Consider the following 18,283-nt stretch of genomic DNA (forward strand, 5'->3'; position numbering starts at 1 on the left):
TTCATCATCATATCATCATGTACAGCTGCTTAAAGTTAATTACCACCTGTACAGTGGAAATTAAGTAATCACTTCAGTTTCTATAGCAGATTCTATAATTGTGTTATTTCCTTTTGTATGATTTGATCTTTACTTAGCACAGAATGAATTTACCTGAATAACTCTGTGCAAGTTCACGTGTGATTAATCAGACCTTTTTAGCTGAGTAATAGAAAAAGTCTACACAAATTAATTGATATGTCATGGTTAAAAGTTTAAGCAGTTTAAGTCTTGGACAGTGATGATGTCAAGATTAGAAATGCGGTCAAACAAGTTCACAAGAAGTGAACTGAAATAATTTGAGCTCTTCAACAGGAAATATGCATTTATGGGATGGTTTGCATATGGGGTGTTGTGTGTTTTTACACGCTTGAAGAATTCTAATTATTTCTCATTAATGTGATGCATGCTGAAAGCATATGAATGCATGGATCCTCCTTGTCTCTTAACATTGCTTTTATGTCTTTTCACAGATTACCAAACCCCAAAAGTGTAAATGTCAAGCAGCCTAACCGACAGACAAACGAGTCAGTAGGAGATTGTGCTGTTTTTGTCCAAGAGCAGCCTCTTGATGAGGATGTAGATCGCCCTTCTGAACATTCATCAGAAAACAAAGACGCTACAGACTTTGGGGAGGAATTGGATTTCCCAGACATGCCAATTAATAAAATAACACTGAACACTGTGATGAGTAGTCATCAAAACTCATCTGTGCCATCCAGACATACAGACAGAGCTACCAGTGGACCAAATGGGGGAATTAAAGTAAAGAGCCCTCCACCACAAGTTGCTCCTAAAACAAAAGCTGTAATGTCTCGCATTAAAAGCCTCTCTGAGGCATCAAAGATAGAAGTGCCTTCAGTACGGAGGATTTCGCAGAAGCAGACAGATCGAAAAGAGATTAAATCACCAACAGAAAAGGACCAGTCTGTTACACTTAATAAACCAAATGAAATCAAGACCGGAATTCCCAAGAAAGCCACACCAGAGGTTCAAACAAAACCAAAGAAAGTGGTGGAGGTTGTTACAGTGTATAGTGTTTCTACAGAAGCTGAAAGACAGATGTCCACCAAATGTCAGAATGAAGAAACATCAATAAGTCCAGAGCGGAAAATATCACTGACTAAGAGATCGGAAGAGAAGGATGTTCTGGATGCCTCACCAACGACAAAAACTTCACAACCCACTAAAGAACAGGTCAATCTTTCAAAGACTAAAAGAGAAAGAAGTAAAGAACTAAAACATTCCCTGTCTATGGATAAATCCCCATCTTCCCCATCTTCATTGGAGAATTCTGGTTCAACAAAACCTAACACTGAATTCAAAACATTTAAAGATATCCAAAAGTCAAAAACACAACCGACAGCTGCCACTGACAGAAGTCCAACATCAAAAAGTAGTTTTTCCTATTCAAAGAGTAAATTCAAATCAGGTGACACTAGCAACAAAAGTGAGACAAAACTTTCTTCCTCAGCACCTGGCACAGACACGTCAGATAAGAATATTGAAAAGGAGAAGCAAGTGAATGAAACCCAGCTGAGCGGGCCAAAGAGTCCAAAGAAATTCATGACTGATGTGTCACCAACAGGAAGGAAGATACCTCGAATGACGTCATTGAGCCTTCAGAAACAGCCCTCAGATAGAGGGGTTGCCCACGGAGAGAGTGAGTCACATGAACCAGCCTCACTGCCACTTACCAAGTCAGAGAGAAATGAGTCATCACCGGTTAACGGTCCTGTTGCTGATGGCAAACCTTCCAAATGTGATCAAGCCACTGGGAATGCTGTGGACAGGGTATCGCCAGAGCTCAAATTGAAAAGTCCTGTTAAGGAGGTGGATGATTTACAGTTACGTCTCAAAAGTTCCACTAAACTCAAACCCAAGAAAGATTTTAGGAAGGCAGAGCCAGCTGCAGCTTCAGATTCAAAAACAGACAAAGATGAGAAAACAACAAATTTGTCTGTCACACCCACAGCTGCTTTGAAATCTGACAAAGAAGAAGATATTTTCAAGCAAACAAAAGCCATTTCTGAAAGTGAAAATTGTGTTGCTGCAGAGACCAAAGTCACTCCAGATGTGCCACTTTTAGAAAACAATGATTTACAAAACAGTCGACTGACAGAATCAAATCTATCAGTTTCATCAGACCCACATGCACAAGTTGCATCAGATAAACAGCCAGATATTACTAAGCCAGTTGAAATTTCTACAGCATCCAAGACGGCTGAGATGGTGACAAATGGTGAGAAATCTGGTGCTGCTGAGAAAGTCACACTGAAAGTGTCTTCAGAAAAGAGAGATTTGAACTCAGAAAAGCAGACAGAGTCAGATCCATCAGTTTCACCAATCCTACATGTCCAAGATGTACCAAATAAGAAGTCAGTCAAAGAAAAGCCGCTTACTGGATTCAAGAAAGAGAAATGTGGCCTTTTCATGGAAAATGAAATTTCTTCAATACCTGTGACGGACCAATACAGAACCAGTGATCTTAGCACTCAAAATATTGGTAAACTATCAAAAGTCTCTTCAGAAATGGAGGGTGAAAAATTTGGTGCTGCTGAAAACATGGTCAAATTAGATGTGTCGCTTTCAGAAAACCAAAATTTGCAGTCCATAAAACCACAGACTGAATCAAATATACCAGAGTCACATGTCCAAATTACGCCTAATAAGCAGTCAGATGTTCACCCAGACAAGAAAGCGATGTGCCCCCTATCTAAGGCAGATGAAATTTCTGAAATTCCTAAGACAGCCAAACAATCAAAAGCCTCTTTTGAAACGAAGGATGAAATATCAGGGGATACTGACACCAAATTGAACCTGGATGTGTTGCTTTCAGAAAAGAGTGATTCACACTTAGAAAAACAAAAGACAGTGACAGATGTACCAGTTTCAACAGAATCACTTGTGCAACATGCTTCTAATGAGCTGCCAGATGTTGTTAAAGAGAAGTCCCATGTTGGGTTTGAGACAACCTGTAATCTGAGTGGTCAAGATAAAGAGACGTCTCGCTCTTGTCAGGAACAATTCAGTCAAGTAATTTCAGAGGACTCCTCTGAAACAACCCAGAAGACTGAGACCAAAAAGCTCATTGTGGAAAATGCTATGAATTCAGATTTAAAACAATCAAAACCAACTACAAAACTAGATGAAAAGATTAAAAGTGAAGAAGAAAGTGGCAAACACAAAGTATTAGGGAAGCAACTGGTTCAGTCTGGAGACTCACATAAAACAAACCCAGAGTGTGTCAAACAGAATGAACTAAATAAATTGAAGCAAGTTGATAAGACACAAGTAACGGTGATCACAGCTCAAGAGGCTGCTTCTAAACCCATTCGAAAAGGTGATCAGACTTTAGATCAGCAACCTACATCAATTAAAATAACAGATAAACTGACTTCCAAAGTGGACAGAAAGAGTGAAGTCCAAATTAAAAATACAGAGTCCAACCTGAAAGTCAAGGATCTTACAAAGCCTCATGATAAAATAACAACTACTAACTTGCAAAAGCTGAAACCGTCAACTGACCAAAGTGTTCATCAGTTTATTTCTCAGAATCTTCCTTTGGACCCCAAAAGCCTCTCGCAAAATAGCAAAGCACCATCTAGTTGGTTAGACGTGGACCGAAGTTTTGAGAAGAAGAAAACAGAGAGACGCTTGGATTGTTCTGCAAGTGATGACAATCAGCTTGACACTTCGGATGACTTTGATGATTTCATTCGTAACATCAAGGAGAACTGCTCCCCTTTCTCTTTGCCACCAAGAAAACATGGGCAGAACAAAATGCCGTCACCTCCTTTTGCCATGCCTGCCATTAAAGAAGACCACTTTGAGAAGATATTTGACCCAGAACAGTTCCAGTTTGGGACAAGAAAAGCTGCAGGACCTAAAGACCCCTCTCCAGCCATGATGATCAAGAAGAAAAATGTAGAGGCAAAAACCAACCCACTGCCCAAACGTTCTGAGGACAGCCTTCTTTATAAAGGTCTCTCCTCTAGACGGGAACAAGCCCAAGCTAAAAAGTTCACAGTCACTGACGAGAAAACTGTTGGAGAAAAACAGAACACTGAGGGCTCTGGAAAAGTGTCCTCAAGATTGGAAAGAATGTCAATCATCTCAAACCTTGTGAAATCCCCAAACACGGCAAGAAAAGCCCGAACTGAACCAAGCTCTCTCATTGATGGCATTCGTTCACCCATAACACCACCCCCAGAGGCATTGCCAACCTCAGGAGATCGAAAGGACATACTGCTGTCCCATGCTGTCACCTCTGTAAAAGAGGGGCTTGGTGATTTGCCAGATTCTGGCAGTATAAAGGCAGGACCTGGTGATTCAGTAAAGAGCCCTTCCACACCTCCAGCTCTTCCAAGTTTCTCAGAAGTCAAGCTGCCTGACTTGTTGGAGAAGTACATGAATAAAGGGAAAGACGCAAACACCATGAGCCAGCAAAGGCCTGACACTGGCTCTGTCCCTGCATTGGATTTGAATCTCACTTCCAATAAATTTAACTCAAGCATGGGACTGCAAGGCATATCAGGATTAACATCTCCATCCAACATCACTCAGCAGATTCCACTGCCCACATCCACCAGTCTTTCACCAACATACTCAGAGGTAAGAAAGATATGGTTAAAATGGACATCAGATGCAAAATTTACTTTTACATAGAGAATATAATTGTCTTTTCAGTGTGTGGATAGGACCACTCTACAATGATAAAAATTCATTCACTCCTTTTTTTTTAATCTCCAAATAACCTAAACAGTTTCAATCATCGAGCCATTATGATTTTCTGAGCAGTACGGCGTCAAGGATTTTGCAGACATTTCATGAAGACACTAAAGAATCATGCCAACTTTTGGAAAACGAGTATTCAATGTCCCCTATAATACCAAATGTCTATTGTTTCATGAAATCTTATATGAGTAATGAAAGTAATAAAGCCCCAAAATTAGTATTTATTTATATAATTTTTTTTGTTTGTTTTAGGTAATTGGCTTAAAGTACAAGTATTAGTTTTCAAAGCTTACATTCACTCAATTACCAATTTTTAAGGAAAATAGACCTTCAAAGTACAGAATACATACCTGTACTTCATTGTGACATATATCTGTCATCTTAATAAAAATGTTTCTGTCTGTCTTTCTGAGATTAGATCAGATCAGATCACATTCCAGTGAACTGTAAACCACCTTTTGGCTATCAAATGTAGTCATTCTGGTCATGAGTTATTTTATGTTCCACTAAATTACAGATTCTTTGAACATATGTTTTTACTTTTTATTTTAATTACACTTTTCACTTAAGTATGTTTTTGCTAGATTTTGACACCTTTGTACCTTTACCTTTGTAGCTTTACCTTACACCTACAAACCTTATTTATTTATTATTTTCATTATATAATGGTAGTATAATGAACAGCATGTGCTTTGCAATGCTTAAAGTGCACAAAAGCCTTTATAGTTATTTTTTCACAGGGCTGTAGGGCAGGCTTGCTTCACCTTTGAAACTGCTTATGTTGTCTGTACCTGCCTGTTCCTTTATCAGTGAAAATTTTGTCAGTCTTGTCTTTAAGACACAAGAGGAATGTTAAGCCCTGTAGGCTTCAAGTTTGTTTTTATAGGTACCACTGATCATAGTACCATGGTGAGCTGTGTTGTATTTGAATCAAAGGTCCAGTCAGTGTCTTAAAGTAGTTTAGAAAATGTTATCAATGTTCATGTTAAAAAGTTTATAATGAAAATAATGTTTGAATATTAACTTGAGTTTTTGATTTCCAGACACCAGGTGTCCGAGGCTTCCACAGACGTCCTGGAAAGGTATTACAAATCTGAAGATAACATTCTATGCAAAATTGATCATAATTTATAGTAATTTACTATACAGTTATTTAGTATGAATTTTAGTACAGCCAGTTTACTGTTACTTTCCAGTTCATTATCCACTTTTACAGTGCTTCAAATAAGAAAGGAAAAAAGTTTAACACATTTATGGAGAGTGTTTCAATATTATTGCTTGCAGATTGTGATATACCAACAACATCATTTCGGAGGAGAGGCATATGAGGTGTTCAGAGACATTGAGGATGCCACCTCCATAAACCTCTCTCCACTCATTTCCATAAAGGTCGTTAGAGGATGGTAAGAACAGTCACTTCAAATCATCATGTGACAAATCCTATGACATTTTTTATGTGCAAGGTTACTAATGTTAATGTTTGTCTTGTCCTGTTAGCTGGCTGCTTTATGAAAAGCCAGGTTTCCAGGGACGGTCCATCGCTCTGGAGGAGGGGCCAGCAGAGGTAACAAATGAGTGGGCGGAGACAGAGCCCAGTGGGGAACTGGGGCCCAACGGTCTGCCACTCCCAACCACACCCATGGTTATAGGCTCCATTAGGCTTGCATTAAGGGTGAGTCAAAAATCATGAGTGACATAGATCAACGCTTGACCTCAGTACTCTGATCATTGAGTCAAATTACCCAAAGAATCTCTTAAATACAAAATAAATCAATAAAATGCATTACCATTGAACCGCTAGCATGTATGCTTTGTTCTTTGATAACTTGCTCTAGTATTTTTCTCTCAGGACTACAGCACACCAAAAATCGACCTGTTCACAGAGCTGAATGGTATGGGCCGAATGTCTTCATACTGTGATGACACCATAGAGACCTGTTCATTTGGTATTCCTCAGAATACTGGGTCCATTAAGGTTCACAGTGGAGTGTAAGTGAACTTACATGAATACTTACGCCCAATATGGGATCTGACAGTGAAGTGAAGTGAAGTAAAAACTTGGTTGTGTAACATAATATGTTAAGTTATTTGAAATTTCTCAACTTGATGATGATTTTTTGACCCAGAGATTAAAAAATTACATTACTATATACAATACTAAAGTTTGGGGTAAAATTGTATACATTTTTATCAAAGCATTCTCTTGTGCTCCCAAAGGCTGCATTTATAGTTATACAAAAAATAGTTATACTGTGAAATATTATTACACTTTAATACAGGGTACTATGGAATACTTGATTCTGATTGGTCAGTCGCGACATTACGAGGTATGTTATCCCTCGATAACAACCGGTAAAAGCTGATAATACAGGCTCAATCGGGTAACTGAAGTCGGCGCTGTACTCTTGCTAGGAACAGTTTTTCTTGGCGGAAGCTTTGCGTTTCTTCAGCTAATTAAATAGTAAAACTTGATTAAAAATGGTGTACAATTGTTTATGCCATCCTGGTACACGGACTTGCTCTCTCGTTTCATACAAATGCAGTTGCTGCCATTTTGCCACGATTGTTTTGTACGCTGTAATGGATTATAAGATAACTAACAAACTGATAAGATTTTAAAACATTTTCAACTTAAATCTTTTATTGCCTTAATTATTTATGTGGTGAAATGTTGTGTAATAAGTGGTTTGACTGCACTGTTTCCCTTAAATGTCCCTCTAGTTTGAACTTGCTGCTTGCTTGCAACTGCTGTGTTCATGGAAGCTTTGCGTTCACATATTTCAACTCAAATCAATATTTCATTTCTAATTATTTACTTATGTGGCAAGCTTCATGTCGGGGTCCTGAACACCCTGTCAGGGTTTATTCTGAGAGAACTGGATGTACATTATCCCTTACTTAAAATAACTGATTTCTGTTTTAATACAGTAGCCGTTACTCCAGTCTTCATTCACATGGTCCTCCAATAATAATCCTAATATGCTAATTGTTCATGTTAAATGTTTAGGAAACATTACTTATTACATTACTTGATGCTGTGTAACATTTTTCCTCAGATTTTTAATGAATGGAAAATTCAAAAGAAATCCATGTGTTTTTGAAACATTATAAATGTCTTTACTGTCACTTTAGAAAAATCTTACTGATCCCTAACTTATGATCAGTAGTGCATGGGAGCAAAACTCAGAGCTAAAATGAGATATGAAGGACACAAGCGTCATGTTTGTCCTCATTGCATGATCAAGTGGAAAGTTTTGAGGTTAAATCATGTGACCTATGATTGGAGTTGAGAGACTGTGAGAGAAAGAGACTGTGTGTCTATTGGAATGTTGTTTTCTTCTTCTTGCTTGTTGGAGTGAGATGGAATTTTCTAAATGTTTTTTTTTCTGCCTTGGCATGTTTGTTCTTTGCCAAAACTTCAAGAAGCATGTTTTTAAATGACAAAATGAAAGTTGTCCTTTAACAGGTTCAAAAATCCTTTTAGATGTAGTCTTACTATGTTTGTGTGTTTGTAGATGGATGGTTTTTAGTGACCCAGGTTTCCAGGGTCTTTTGGCTGTTTTGGAGGAAGGAGTGTATCCCTGCCCTCAGGACTGGGGCTTTCCCGCCCCCTTTGTCGGATCACTGCGGCCCTTGAAAATGGTAATTACATACCACTCATTTTCACACACTCATTCCATCTCATTCCGGCTTACAACAAAATGTATGAACAGAGGTTCATATACAACTGTTCTTTTTGCTCTTCACAGGGTCAAATTAAGGTGGAAAATCCCAATGAAATTAAGGTGAGCTTTACATGTTAAATCACATTGAACATTGATTGTACAAAAAGGTGTGCTTCAGCTCACTGAGAAAAACACAACAACTAAAGACTAATTTTGCACATTTATTTGGCGAAAGACATTCTGTACAGCGTACCTGTTGGTGCATGTAGTCTGGACCAGATCAAACATGCCCAGAGGGGGAGTTGGTTCTTGTTCTTTGCTTGCTCAGCCCATGCTAGTGTTTGTTCTTTTGATTTCTGAGCCATGAAAGAGCAGCGTTATTGTGTCTGACTTTGATGGACCAGGGAAGTCAGCTTAGTTTCTGTGAAGTGAACCTCACAGGGCTTCTCCTGAACTCATGTCTTCCTGGGCTCTGAGCGCAGTATACAGGACTTGAGTTGACTCGGCCTGAAGCTCAAAGAAACTGGGGGAAGAATTCCCAGAATTCTGAATATTCTGCCCACAAAACTATGCACACATAAACACACCCCAGTCAAACACTTAACATTTCATGTATTTTGTTGTATGAAATGAAGCGTCTTTTTCATCACAGTTTTTTTTTCTCAAGAGAATTTAACTGAAGTATTTATTTCATACATTTTAACTTTTTAATTCATTTTATTTGATTTATATTCATTGTATGCTGTTTAAATTTATATTAATTAATAATATATAGTTCAGTCTTGAAACTCTAGATGGCGCTGGCTGACAGGGTGTTAACTTAACTGATGATATTCTGAGAGTTAAACGACTTGGCACAAGTTGATTGGTTCATGCTGCATATGCAGCCAGTGAGCTTAATGCCTTGTATTTAAATGAAACCCTCCACCTGTATAGATCTGCTACGGGTAATTTTATATGCTATTTGTGCAGTAGCAGTATGTCTTAAATACTCATAACACCGTATTAACATATGCATTGGCAGTAGCAAGTTCCTGTACTTGCTTGCAGCAGCAATAATCTACAACTACAGCAATAACCAAAAGCAGCAGCAATTTAGCAGCAGCGTAGCATATCTATTCCGCCAAGACGTATCCATCACCATGCTAAAATGTTCAGAAAGTTGTCATGATTGAAATGTAGTTACAAAGTGTAGAAAATGTACTATACAAATCAAAGCAAAATCAATGTTGGCCCTTAATGAAAAATGAATTTCTGGTGGTCTGTGTTGCATTCAGTATTTATTCACATTCTAGATTTTAATAAAGTTCCAGTGTGTCTCATAAAATATATGTGAATACATGGCATTTATTCTAAATATTTTTTCTATGTGAATTCAGGTGCTACTCTTTGAAAAACCAATGTTTCAAGGGGAGTGCATAGAGATCGAAAAGGACATTTACAACTTTGATGAAGGAGAGGAAGAGCAGAATGAAGAAGATGAGACTGAGAGTCCTGACAGCACCAGGAGAAAGAGACTGAGTTCTGTGGGCTCAATGAAGATACTGAGTGGTCTGTGAGTAAAAATTTTTGACAGTACAGCTGACTTTGTTGGATTTAGTTTTTTTGGTTTGGTCTGGAAAGGCAGCCAGACCATCAATATGTCACCAATTTACTGTAGCGCCACACATACCTTCATTTCTTGATGCTTTATTGCCTTTAGCTGGATCCAGCAGTGATTTTTGTTATTGTTCATTTATAGCTGGGTAGGATATTCTGCACCAGGGTTCGAGGGTCGCCAGTATCTTCTGGAGGAAGGAGAGTATGCAGACTTCAGTGACTGGGGTGGACTGGAAGACAGGCTCCTCTCTATTCGTCCACTGTTAGCAGTATGTATACGGAGACCTTTTCTGAATCAAAGACTTCAAGATTAATATTAAATAAACAGTTTACAGCATAACCTCCTCACAGTAAGACATGATGGGAAGACAAGCATTAATAAACTTGATGTGGTCTTTGTCTTTTTTTCTGATGTTAACTGATTTAAGGTGTTAATGGTTTGTGCCCTTTTGTAGGATTTCATGACTCCTCACGTGAGAATGTTCAGTGAGCGGGATTTCAGCGAGAGAGGGTTGAATGTGGACCTGCTGGAACCTGTCATCAGCATGGAAACCACTGGCTTTGGCATAAAGACACAATCGGTTGAAGTCCTCTCTGGCGTGTAAGTGTCAACACCTAAGCTCCCTGTGATGTCCTTCAGGCATCACATTTTCTTTTCACAACCCTCGACCTTGGTACAACTGTAAATCTCTCAGTGAAATGTTTATAAGCCCTTGTGTGCAGCTGCTTACAGGGATAAAGTCAGAAGTAGTTCACACAGAAAATATAATTCTCTCATTATTTAACTCATTAAGTGTACAAAAATCACCACCCATATTTGAAGTAGTATTGGTTTTAGGAAATGAAGAGTTCATTTGCAAAAACCTGTAACTCCCATTTTTATTTATTTTCATAAATCACATTTTTTTGTTGTGGATTTCGAGTAATATCAATCAAAGTGCAGTTGGGTTGTTTTGATTAAGTAATAATAACATAAACAGATACAAGTAATTTAAAAAATTTAAATTTATTGAAAGTATGTTATTCCCAGATACCAAAAGCCGATACCACATAGCATGTGATAAGTGCCATATTCAGACAAAGAAACACCGAAAACAGAACAACAGACAGCAGAATGAAGTTATTAGAGATTATGGATGTCTACTAAGTATTTATGCAATGAATATAATGTTAAACATTCAGTATTAAAGCTTGTATAGCTGACGTGCGCGAGCTGAAAAAGCACACTGAGTGGATTGAGCGCGCTGTGCCGGAGATGCGCAAGCTTGTGGACTGAATATACCTTTCATTACTGGAAATTTTGTAGTTATGTCGGATATGTGAAAAACAAGTAATTAAAACAATGCACAAGTTACTTAACAGTAAGGAGAGAGAGAGAGAGAGTGCACACACTTCTGTTGTGTGATCTTTGATGTTCACTCACTTAGCACACTCATCATTTTGATTAAAACTTATTCATAAAAATAAGACCATTTATAGGGGCATTTGCTTTAAACATAATTTATTTTCAATGGCATACACGGTTTTCTGGCGAAAGTGAATCAAGCAGTCTGTAAAATGCACTCGGCTGTACTACTTGTTCCAAACCCGTAAGACTTTTGTTCATCTTCAGAACACAATTTTTTTTTGATGGAAACCAAAATAACTTCAACAATTTCTTCTCTTCCGTGTCAGTCTTCGACGCACATTTACGAGGGTAATATGAGGCATGATCCTGCTGATGCAGGAACCTACTGAAAATACAGCTTTGCCATCACAGAAATAAATTACATTTACAATTTTAATTTACATTAATGCATTTGGCAAATGCTTTTATTCAAAGTGACCGTGCATTCAAGGGTACGCATTTTATCACTTTGTTGTACTGCTTGCACTACAGAATATATATATGTATATATATATATATATATATATATATATATATATATATATATAAACTGTACAATACGTACTAGTGTATACAGGATAGGAGGAAGCTTTGTCAGTTATCTGTTTATTTCATGTATGGTATGTTTTAAAGCGGTTTCATGGCTGAAGTCCAGACCTGCTCTGCTGATAATGAAAGGAGTGGCACATGAATGTGAGGTGTCATAAATCCTGAGGCAGACTCATACTCTAGTTATCTTTTTTAATCAAAGAGTTTTCAGTAATAGTGTTGCAAGTGCACCCACACCCCTTCTCTCTCCTGTGCTTCACATGCAAACAGACACACACAAATCCTGTGTCAAGAGCACACGTGTTAAAGCCATGCTGCGTCAGTGTCAAGGGTGTGACTTTGATAACATTCTTCAATAAAATTAAAATAATGGGATGATTAAAAAAATAGTGTTTATGCAGTATTTATCACTGATTAACAATCCCATTGTCACAGATATGATTCCTGTACACTTAGGGCTGTGGTTTACTTATTGAGAAATAATAAGTGACTTTTACCTGTTGTCTTGAGATTTATTTATTCAGCTATCTATATTTTCCTTACTGAATGTGAAATTGGTGGCAAATTGTGAGTGATGTGGAACTAAATGTGGCTCATATAACAGAGATCAAAACTGCTAAGTTAAAAAGATCTGTTTAACGTGTGACTGAACAGGTGGATAGCATTCGAGAAGCCACGCTTCTCAGGCGAGCTGTACGTTTTAGAGAAGGGTCTCTACGGCCGTCCAGAGGACTGGGGAGCACACAACTGCAAGATCTTGTCAATTCAGCCTGTGGTTTTGGTAATAATTTGTGTGCAATATCTATTTTTGCACCTTTTTTTAACCCTATTTTTGCAACGTTATTGTTTTGCAATTTTATTTGTTACTCAATAAAACCTTGTTTGTTTTTGTATTCCTATGGCATCTTATAATTATTTTTTTCTGCCTCAGGAACAAGCTGAAGGACTGTCCAGATATAAGGTGAGTTTAAATGATATGGTAGCACATGGAATCTTATTATGAAAGGAAATCTGTGTAATTGGATGTTAATCAGAGCTCAGAGTACTACAGTCCTACATATAGCTGAAAGAATGATCAAAAATGTGATAAATGGAGATGCTGGAGGCAGGATGTGTACAGATTTGTGAGTGACGGGCATTGATGAATTCTGCGGGCACAGATTCCTAGTTTTAACTGAAGTGAAGATCTAGTTATTCTAGTTAACTAGATATATTTTTCTTATCATCTTCTACATCTTGTCAAAGTGATTTGAGATTAAAAAGCTTGTTTAATCTTCATTCATGTGATACTCTGATGAAACGCTCTCAGGTGCAGTTGTCTGCTGAACCAGGGTTCAAGGGAGCAATGCAGATTTTAGAGGAAAGTTTGGCATTCCTGCCGGAGGGCTTCCACCCCATGTCCTGCAAAGTTTTGGCTGGGAGGTGAGAATTTTGCCTTACAACAGAATCACACTAGAACTTTAAATGTGTACAAAACACTGTACAGTTCAGCAAGATTGGACAGTGTTTTAAAATAATCACCATTTCATTGTACGTGTCTCTGCTTGAAGCTGGGTGGTGTTCGATGGCCCACAGTTCACTGACAACATGTATGTACTGGAGGAAGGAGAATATCCCAATCCTGAGGCTCTGGGCTTACTCTTCTCTGATTGCAAAATCAGCTCCGTCCACACTGTAGGACATGTGAGTACCGAATAGAAGATGGGATCAGAAGAAAAAGATCCTTAGGCTAGGCAGAATTTGGTCTGAATGATAGGCTGTGAGAATAGACCCTTTTCATATCTGACAAGTGCTGTCTTGGCAATACATATTACTTTCATTGATCGTGTGGATTTGTATCATGTATTTTTAGGCATTGCCAACTTAAACAAATAGACGTGAACATTGAACATACTGTTAATCTGGCTAAATAGGATGAGAATTTGTTGTAATTCCAAGAATGACAGTGTTGACGTCAATCGAAAATTTTATTTAAAAACACTATGTGTTCTAGTTTTTCATCAGAAGTGTGTTCATGCATTCCATCATGTAGTTACATCTTTGGTTAAAATAAACAATAAAAAAGTGTCAAAATAATGGTCATGCTTGTGGTAAAGCAAAATGAAAGCAAAGATGTTTGCAAGAAATAATTTTAGAAAGATTTGTGGCATCTTGAGTGTTTTGTGTGCTAAAAGGTACAAAGCATTGCAAGCATTGTTTTCAGTCATGTCGTATCTGACTATTGTTTCTATACTAAAATATTTGGATTTTTGTAATAAACACACGTATCAATGTTTCTCGGTCCACTCAGGAGTTCTCTATGCCCTCCATCACACTCTTCTATAAATCCGGCTTCAGAGGACGTAAAGTAGTTCTGACCGATGGCGTTTTGAACCTGTCTCTGGCTGGCATTGATGGCCGTGTCAAGTCTCTACTGGTCAATGGAGGAATGTGAGTGGTTTCTGAAGCACATTCAAAGCTCAGATTTCGGTGTAGGTGTAAAACACCAAACTTAGTGTTACTCTTCTTCTTTGTGGTTCATTTGGATAAGAAAAGAATGTAAAGTAATAGATTTTTCTCTGTGTATCTGTGTTTTTCTGTTTATCAGCTGGGTGTTGTATGAATACAGCAACTTCCGTGGTCGTCAGGTCCTGCTCCATCCCAGCGAGATCGGTGATTGGCAGAAGTTCAGAGGCTGGGAGCAGATTGGCTCTCTGCGTCCATTACTACAGGTATGAAACGCCACCCAAGTCTGGTTCTCAGTAAGCAAAACGACTTGTGTTTGATGTGTGTTCAGATCCAGTGGGGTTTAGATAGTTTTGCTTTTAGGTGTGAGATTTAATTGTTTGGGAACTGCACATATAAAGGCAGGGCAAACCCAGCACATTTACAAAATGTGGACATAAAGACACTCCAGTAAATCAAGAAGGAGACCGTTAATACCTGTGATTTCATAATAGTGCATTAAGTGGGTTAGATTTTATTTCGCAGATTGAGGCAAACTTTATTTATAGTAGTTTCTCTTAAAGCTAGTTTAAACATCCAAACATGACCATTTCTCTTCTGTCTTTCTCAATAGAAACGTGTTTATTTCCGGCTGCGTAGTGCAGAGACAGGCTGCTTCATGTCTCTGACTGGACCCCTGGATGATTTACAGCTGCTGCGGGTTCAAGTGCTGGAGGAAACTGCTGGTCCAGAGCAGATATGGGTCTATGAGAATGGACTACTGCGCTGCAAGGTACTCGACTTGATCGCCTCTTCAGATCTTATTCTGTACTTGAGTGATTTCGACTAAAGCTCTGTGTCACTGATCATGACCACCATCTTTCTGGTGTTTTCTCTTCAGATGGTGGAGGACTGTTGTGTGGAGACGTCTGGAGGTGTGGTGATGGCAGGTGGCAGGTTGAATGTCTCACCTGAACCAGGCAAAGACAATCAGTTCTGGAGCATCACAGGAGACGGAATCATACGCAACAATCTCAAGCCTGACCTTGTGCTGGAGGTCAAAGGTTAGTTCTTTATACATTTGAATGAAAGAAAAGACTATGAAACAAAATAATGAAATGAAACAGAAAGGTTGGCGTGGAACAATGAACAGAGAAACATTCACATGCACATGGGGCGTGTGTGTATGCCTTTCAGTCATAAAACTGCACCCTGCACTGACAAGCTCATAATTGCTTATTAATGACACATTCTGATGTCACATCACACCTGTGTGTTATTTCTATTAGCAACTGCGCTCGATCTGATCGGGCAACCGCACTGCCGCCCTACATACATACCACATCATCCTGTCAGAGGCAAATATGTGTCTGAATCAGGGGCTAGCATTTAACACTCAGCTGAATATTAACTAAATGCTAATAATATTCCACAAACGGTTCTAATAAAATATTATTTTTTTAAATATACTATAAAAAATAGCATTTAGAGGGAGGGGTTTTATAGTCATTATGAGTTGAAGTTTTTATTTTACTTGAAATTACCCTTTGTGAGTAGCATCTTTACAAAATGTATTTTTAAATTGAACTACCCACCACAAACAACCGAAACATTCATTCATTGGTCAGATTTTTTTAAGGGAACAGATTGAAAATTTATTTTTTACATGTAAAACGGGAGATCAGGGTAATCAAACAAAAAAATTAAAATTAGGATTAATTATTTATTTGGACTGTGACAACAATCTCTTTTTTTGTTAGTCTGAATTCAGAATGAGGCTGTTTGTGGTTCAAATTTCTGTAACTTGAGCGCCACCATGACGTCAGTCAGCACAGCAGAACCTGTAAAGTGTTTCCATCTAGTGGCCACTTAATGTATTACACCCGGTCTGTCTACCTTTATTTGCGTTTAGTTGATAGAAAATACAGTAAAACACTAATATTGTCTAAGATTATTACACTGTAAAATAACGTTTTTATTTAAATATATTTTAAAATGCAGTTTGTAATATCAAAGCTGAATTTTCAGCAGCCATTATTCCAGTCCTCAATGTCAAATGATTCTTCAGAAATAATTCGAATTATGCTGATTTGGTGCACCATTATTAGAATGTTCAGCTTTTATTTGGAATGGCAGTTTTTTGTAACATAAATGTCTTTTTTGTCAGATTTGTTCAGTTTAATAAATCCTTTCTAACTAAAAATATTAATTTCTGTAAAAAAAGTCTGAATCCAAAGTGTAATTTAAACCTAAAGAGGCTGTTGAAATCAAAAGGAATTTGACATTCTTAATCTGTTCTTCATCTAGGTGGCCAACAGTATGATAAAAACCAGGTGATTCTCAACACCTTTGACGAGCAGAAAACTAACCAGAGATGGACTGTGGAAATCCTTTAGTGCTCCAGTCAAATCAGAGCCATTTCTGAAACGCCTGCTATTTAGAAGAAACCCGAAATCATCGGAGACTCTTGTGCGCTGAGAAGATGATGGGAATCTATACCCCATAAATGACTCTGATGAGTCTCTGTCACTGATGGGATCATTATCCCGATATGAATGTGTTCGGGACCAAATCTTTTGAAATCATCCATCTAGATTAGTTGTCTACATGAATGATGTACCTTTGGATGTTCACCAGAAGTTCATCGACTACATCAAGGACCTTAATGAGACCTGCAGTAGTTTCATCATCTTTTGTGCTAGTACATTTTTTGTTGTTACCCTGCATTGGCCCAGAAACACGAGGTATTGTCCTGCTTGCAATGCAATAACAGTAGCAAAGGGGGCGCACTAGCATAAGGGTTTGCATGTAGCTTCATTTTAGGTGACCTTGTTCATTTTCAGAAAAGAGCCAAGGTTAGTCAAGTTTGTATGGCCCAGTTTACCCCTTGCCTGTCATAAAAACTTTTTAGGGACAAAAAGCACCTTCTTCCATTTATCAGCAGCTGTGTATTCTAAAAAATTTTTTTCCAAAAATATATCTAAATCATAGATGCTTAGTATAGTCATATACTAATAGTACTTAGAGCAGCAGATGTTTTACTAGTGCCTTAAAAGCTTGAGGGCTCCTGATAGCTTGAAATAGGCTTTTTCATGATTGTCACTACTAGTAAAGGGCTCGTGCAGGTTCTTGTAGTGCCATCAGCCAATCAGCAGTCAAGACATACTTTTCTTGTGGCTCCAGATTAATTAATCACAAATATATCTCATATGATTGGCTCAAAGCAACCTGGCTGCAGAACTAAGCACTCATGAAAAAAAACTGCATACTTCCAAGAGTTCCTGCAGCAGATGAGCAACTGCTGTTCAGATGAATGAGAAAACAAACTGGTATTATAGACCTCACTGAATGTAAGGCAGCATCTATTCACCTGCCATTTAAACTTGCTGAAATCAAAATGTGGGAACTTGCTGTACCAAGTATTTTTTTTTAGTGTGTCAGAATATTCTGCAAAGTAGGTCTATAAAGCACTATTGCACATATTAGAAAATTAAAGAAACGTTTTCTCCTAAATGTGCTGATCTGGTATCAGTTCAGTCCTGTTCACAAACTCACATTCATTTGAAAGCTCTTGCTCTCGGAGTGTTTTCTTTTACAAAGATTTTCTAGGTCGTTTTTGTTTTGTTTGTGTATACATTTTCTGATGTGTTTAGTCATTTACCGTATTTTCCGTACTATAAGTCGCACTTTTTTTTTCATAGTTTGGCTGGTCCTGCGACTTATAGTCAGGTGCGACTTATTTATCAAAATTAATTTGACATGAACTGAGAGAAATGAACCAAGAGAAACATTACCGTCTACAGCCACCAGAGGGCGCTCTATGCTGCTCAGTGCTCCTGTAGTCTACACTGAAAACATAGAGCGCCCTCTCGCAGCTGTAGAC

General features: G+C 38.1%; 1 protein-coding gene across 2 annotated transcripts in view; it reads left to right on the forward strand.

Annotated features, from left to right (window-relative positions):
* The window catches only part of LOC132112733 (beta/gamma crystallin domain-containing protein 1-like), a 40,542-nt gene extending 22,629 nt beyond the window's left edge, over positions 1-17,913 (forward strand). Inside the window, exons 4-23 of one of the 2 annotated variants that reach the window (XM_059520373.1) lie at positions 513-3,382; positions 3,497-4,653; positions 5,820-5,858; positions 6,061-6,179; positions 6,274-6,448; positions 6,626-6,765; positions 8,292-8,418; positions 8,526-8,561; positions 9,821-9,996; positions 10,183-10,309; positions 10,496-10,641; positions 12,631-12,757; positions 12,908-12,937; positions 13,286-13,398; positions 13,527-13,659; positions 14,267-14,406; positions 14,564-14,687; positions 15,035-15,193; positions 15,302-15,464; positions 16,708-17,913. In XM_059520373.1, the coding sequence (XP_059376356.1) occupies positions 513-3,382; positions 3,497-4,653; positions 5,820-5,858; positions 6,061-6,179; positions 6,274-6,448; positions 6,626-6,765; positions 8,292-8,418; positions 8,526-8,561; positions 9,821-9,996; positions 10,183-10,309; positions 10,496-10,641; positions 12,631-12,757; positions 12,908-12,937; positions 13,286-13,398; positions 13,527-13,659; positions 14,267-14,406; positions 14,564-14,687; positions 15,035-15,193; positions 15,302-15,464; positions 16,708-16,796 (6,190 nt within the window). In that variant the 3' untranslated portion in view covers positions 16,797-17,913. Of the gene's footprint in view, positions 1-512; positions 4,654-5,819; positions 5,859-6,060; positions 6,180-6,273; positions 6,449-6,625; positions 6,766-8,291; positions 8,419-8,525; positions 8,562-9,820; positions 9,997-10,182; positions 10,310-10,495; positions 10,642-12,630; positions 12,758-12,907; positions 12,938-13,285; positions 13,399-13,526; positions 13,660-14,266; positions 14,407-14,563; positions 14,688-15,034; positions 15,194-15,301; positions 15,465-16,707 lie in introns of both variants that reach the window. The other variant, XM_059520372.1, reaches the window with a different exon arrangement.
* Positions 17,914-18,283: the final 370 nt, after the last annotated feature.

This window comes from Carassius carassius, chromosome 32 (genome assembly GCF_963082965.1).
Source record: "Carassius carassius chromosome 32, fCarCar2.1, whole genome shotgun sequence".
Lineage (NCBI taxonomy): Eukaryota > Metazoa > Chordata > Actinopteri > Cypriniformes > Cyprinidae > Carassius > Carassius carassius.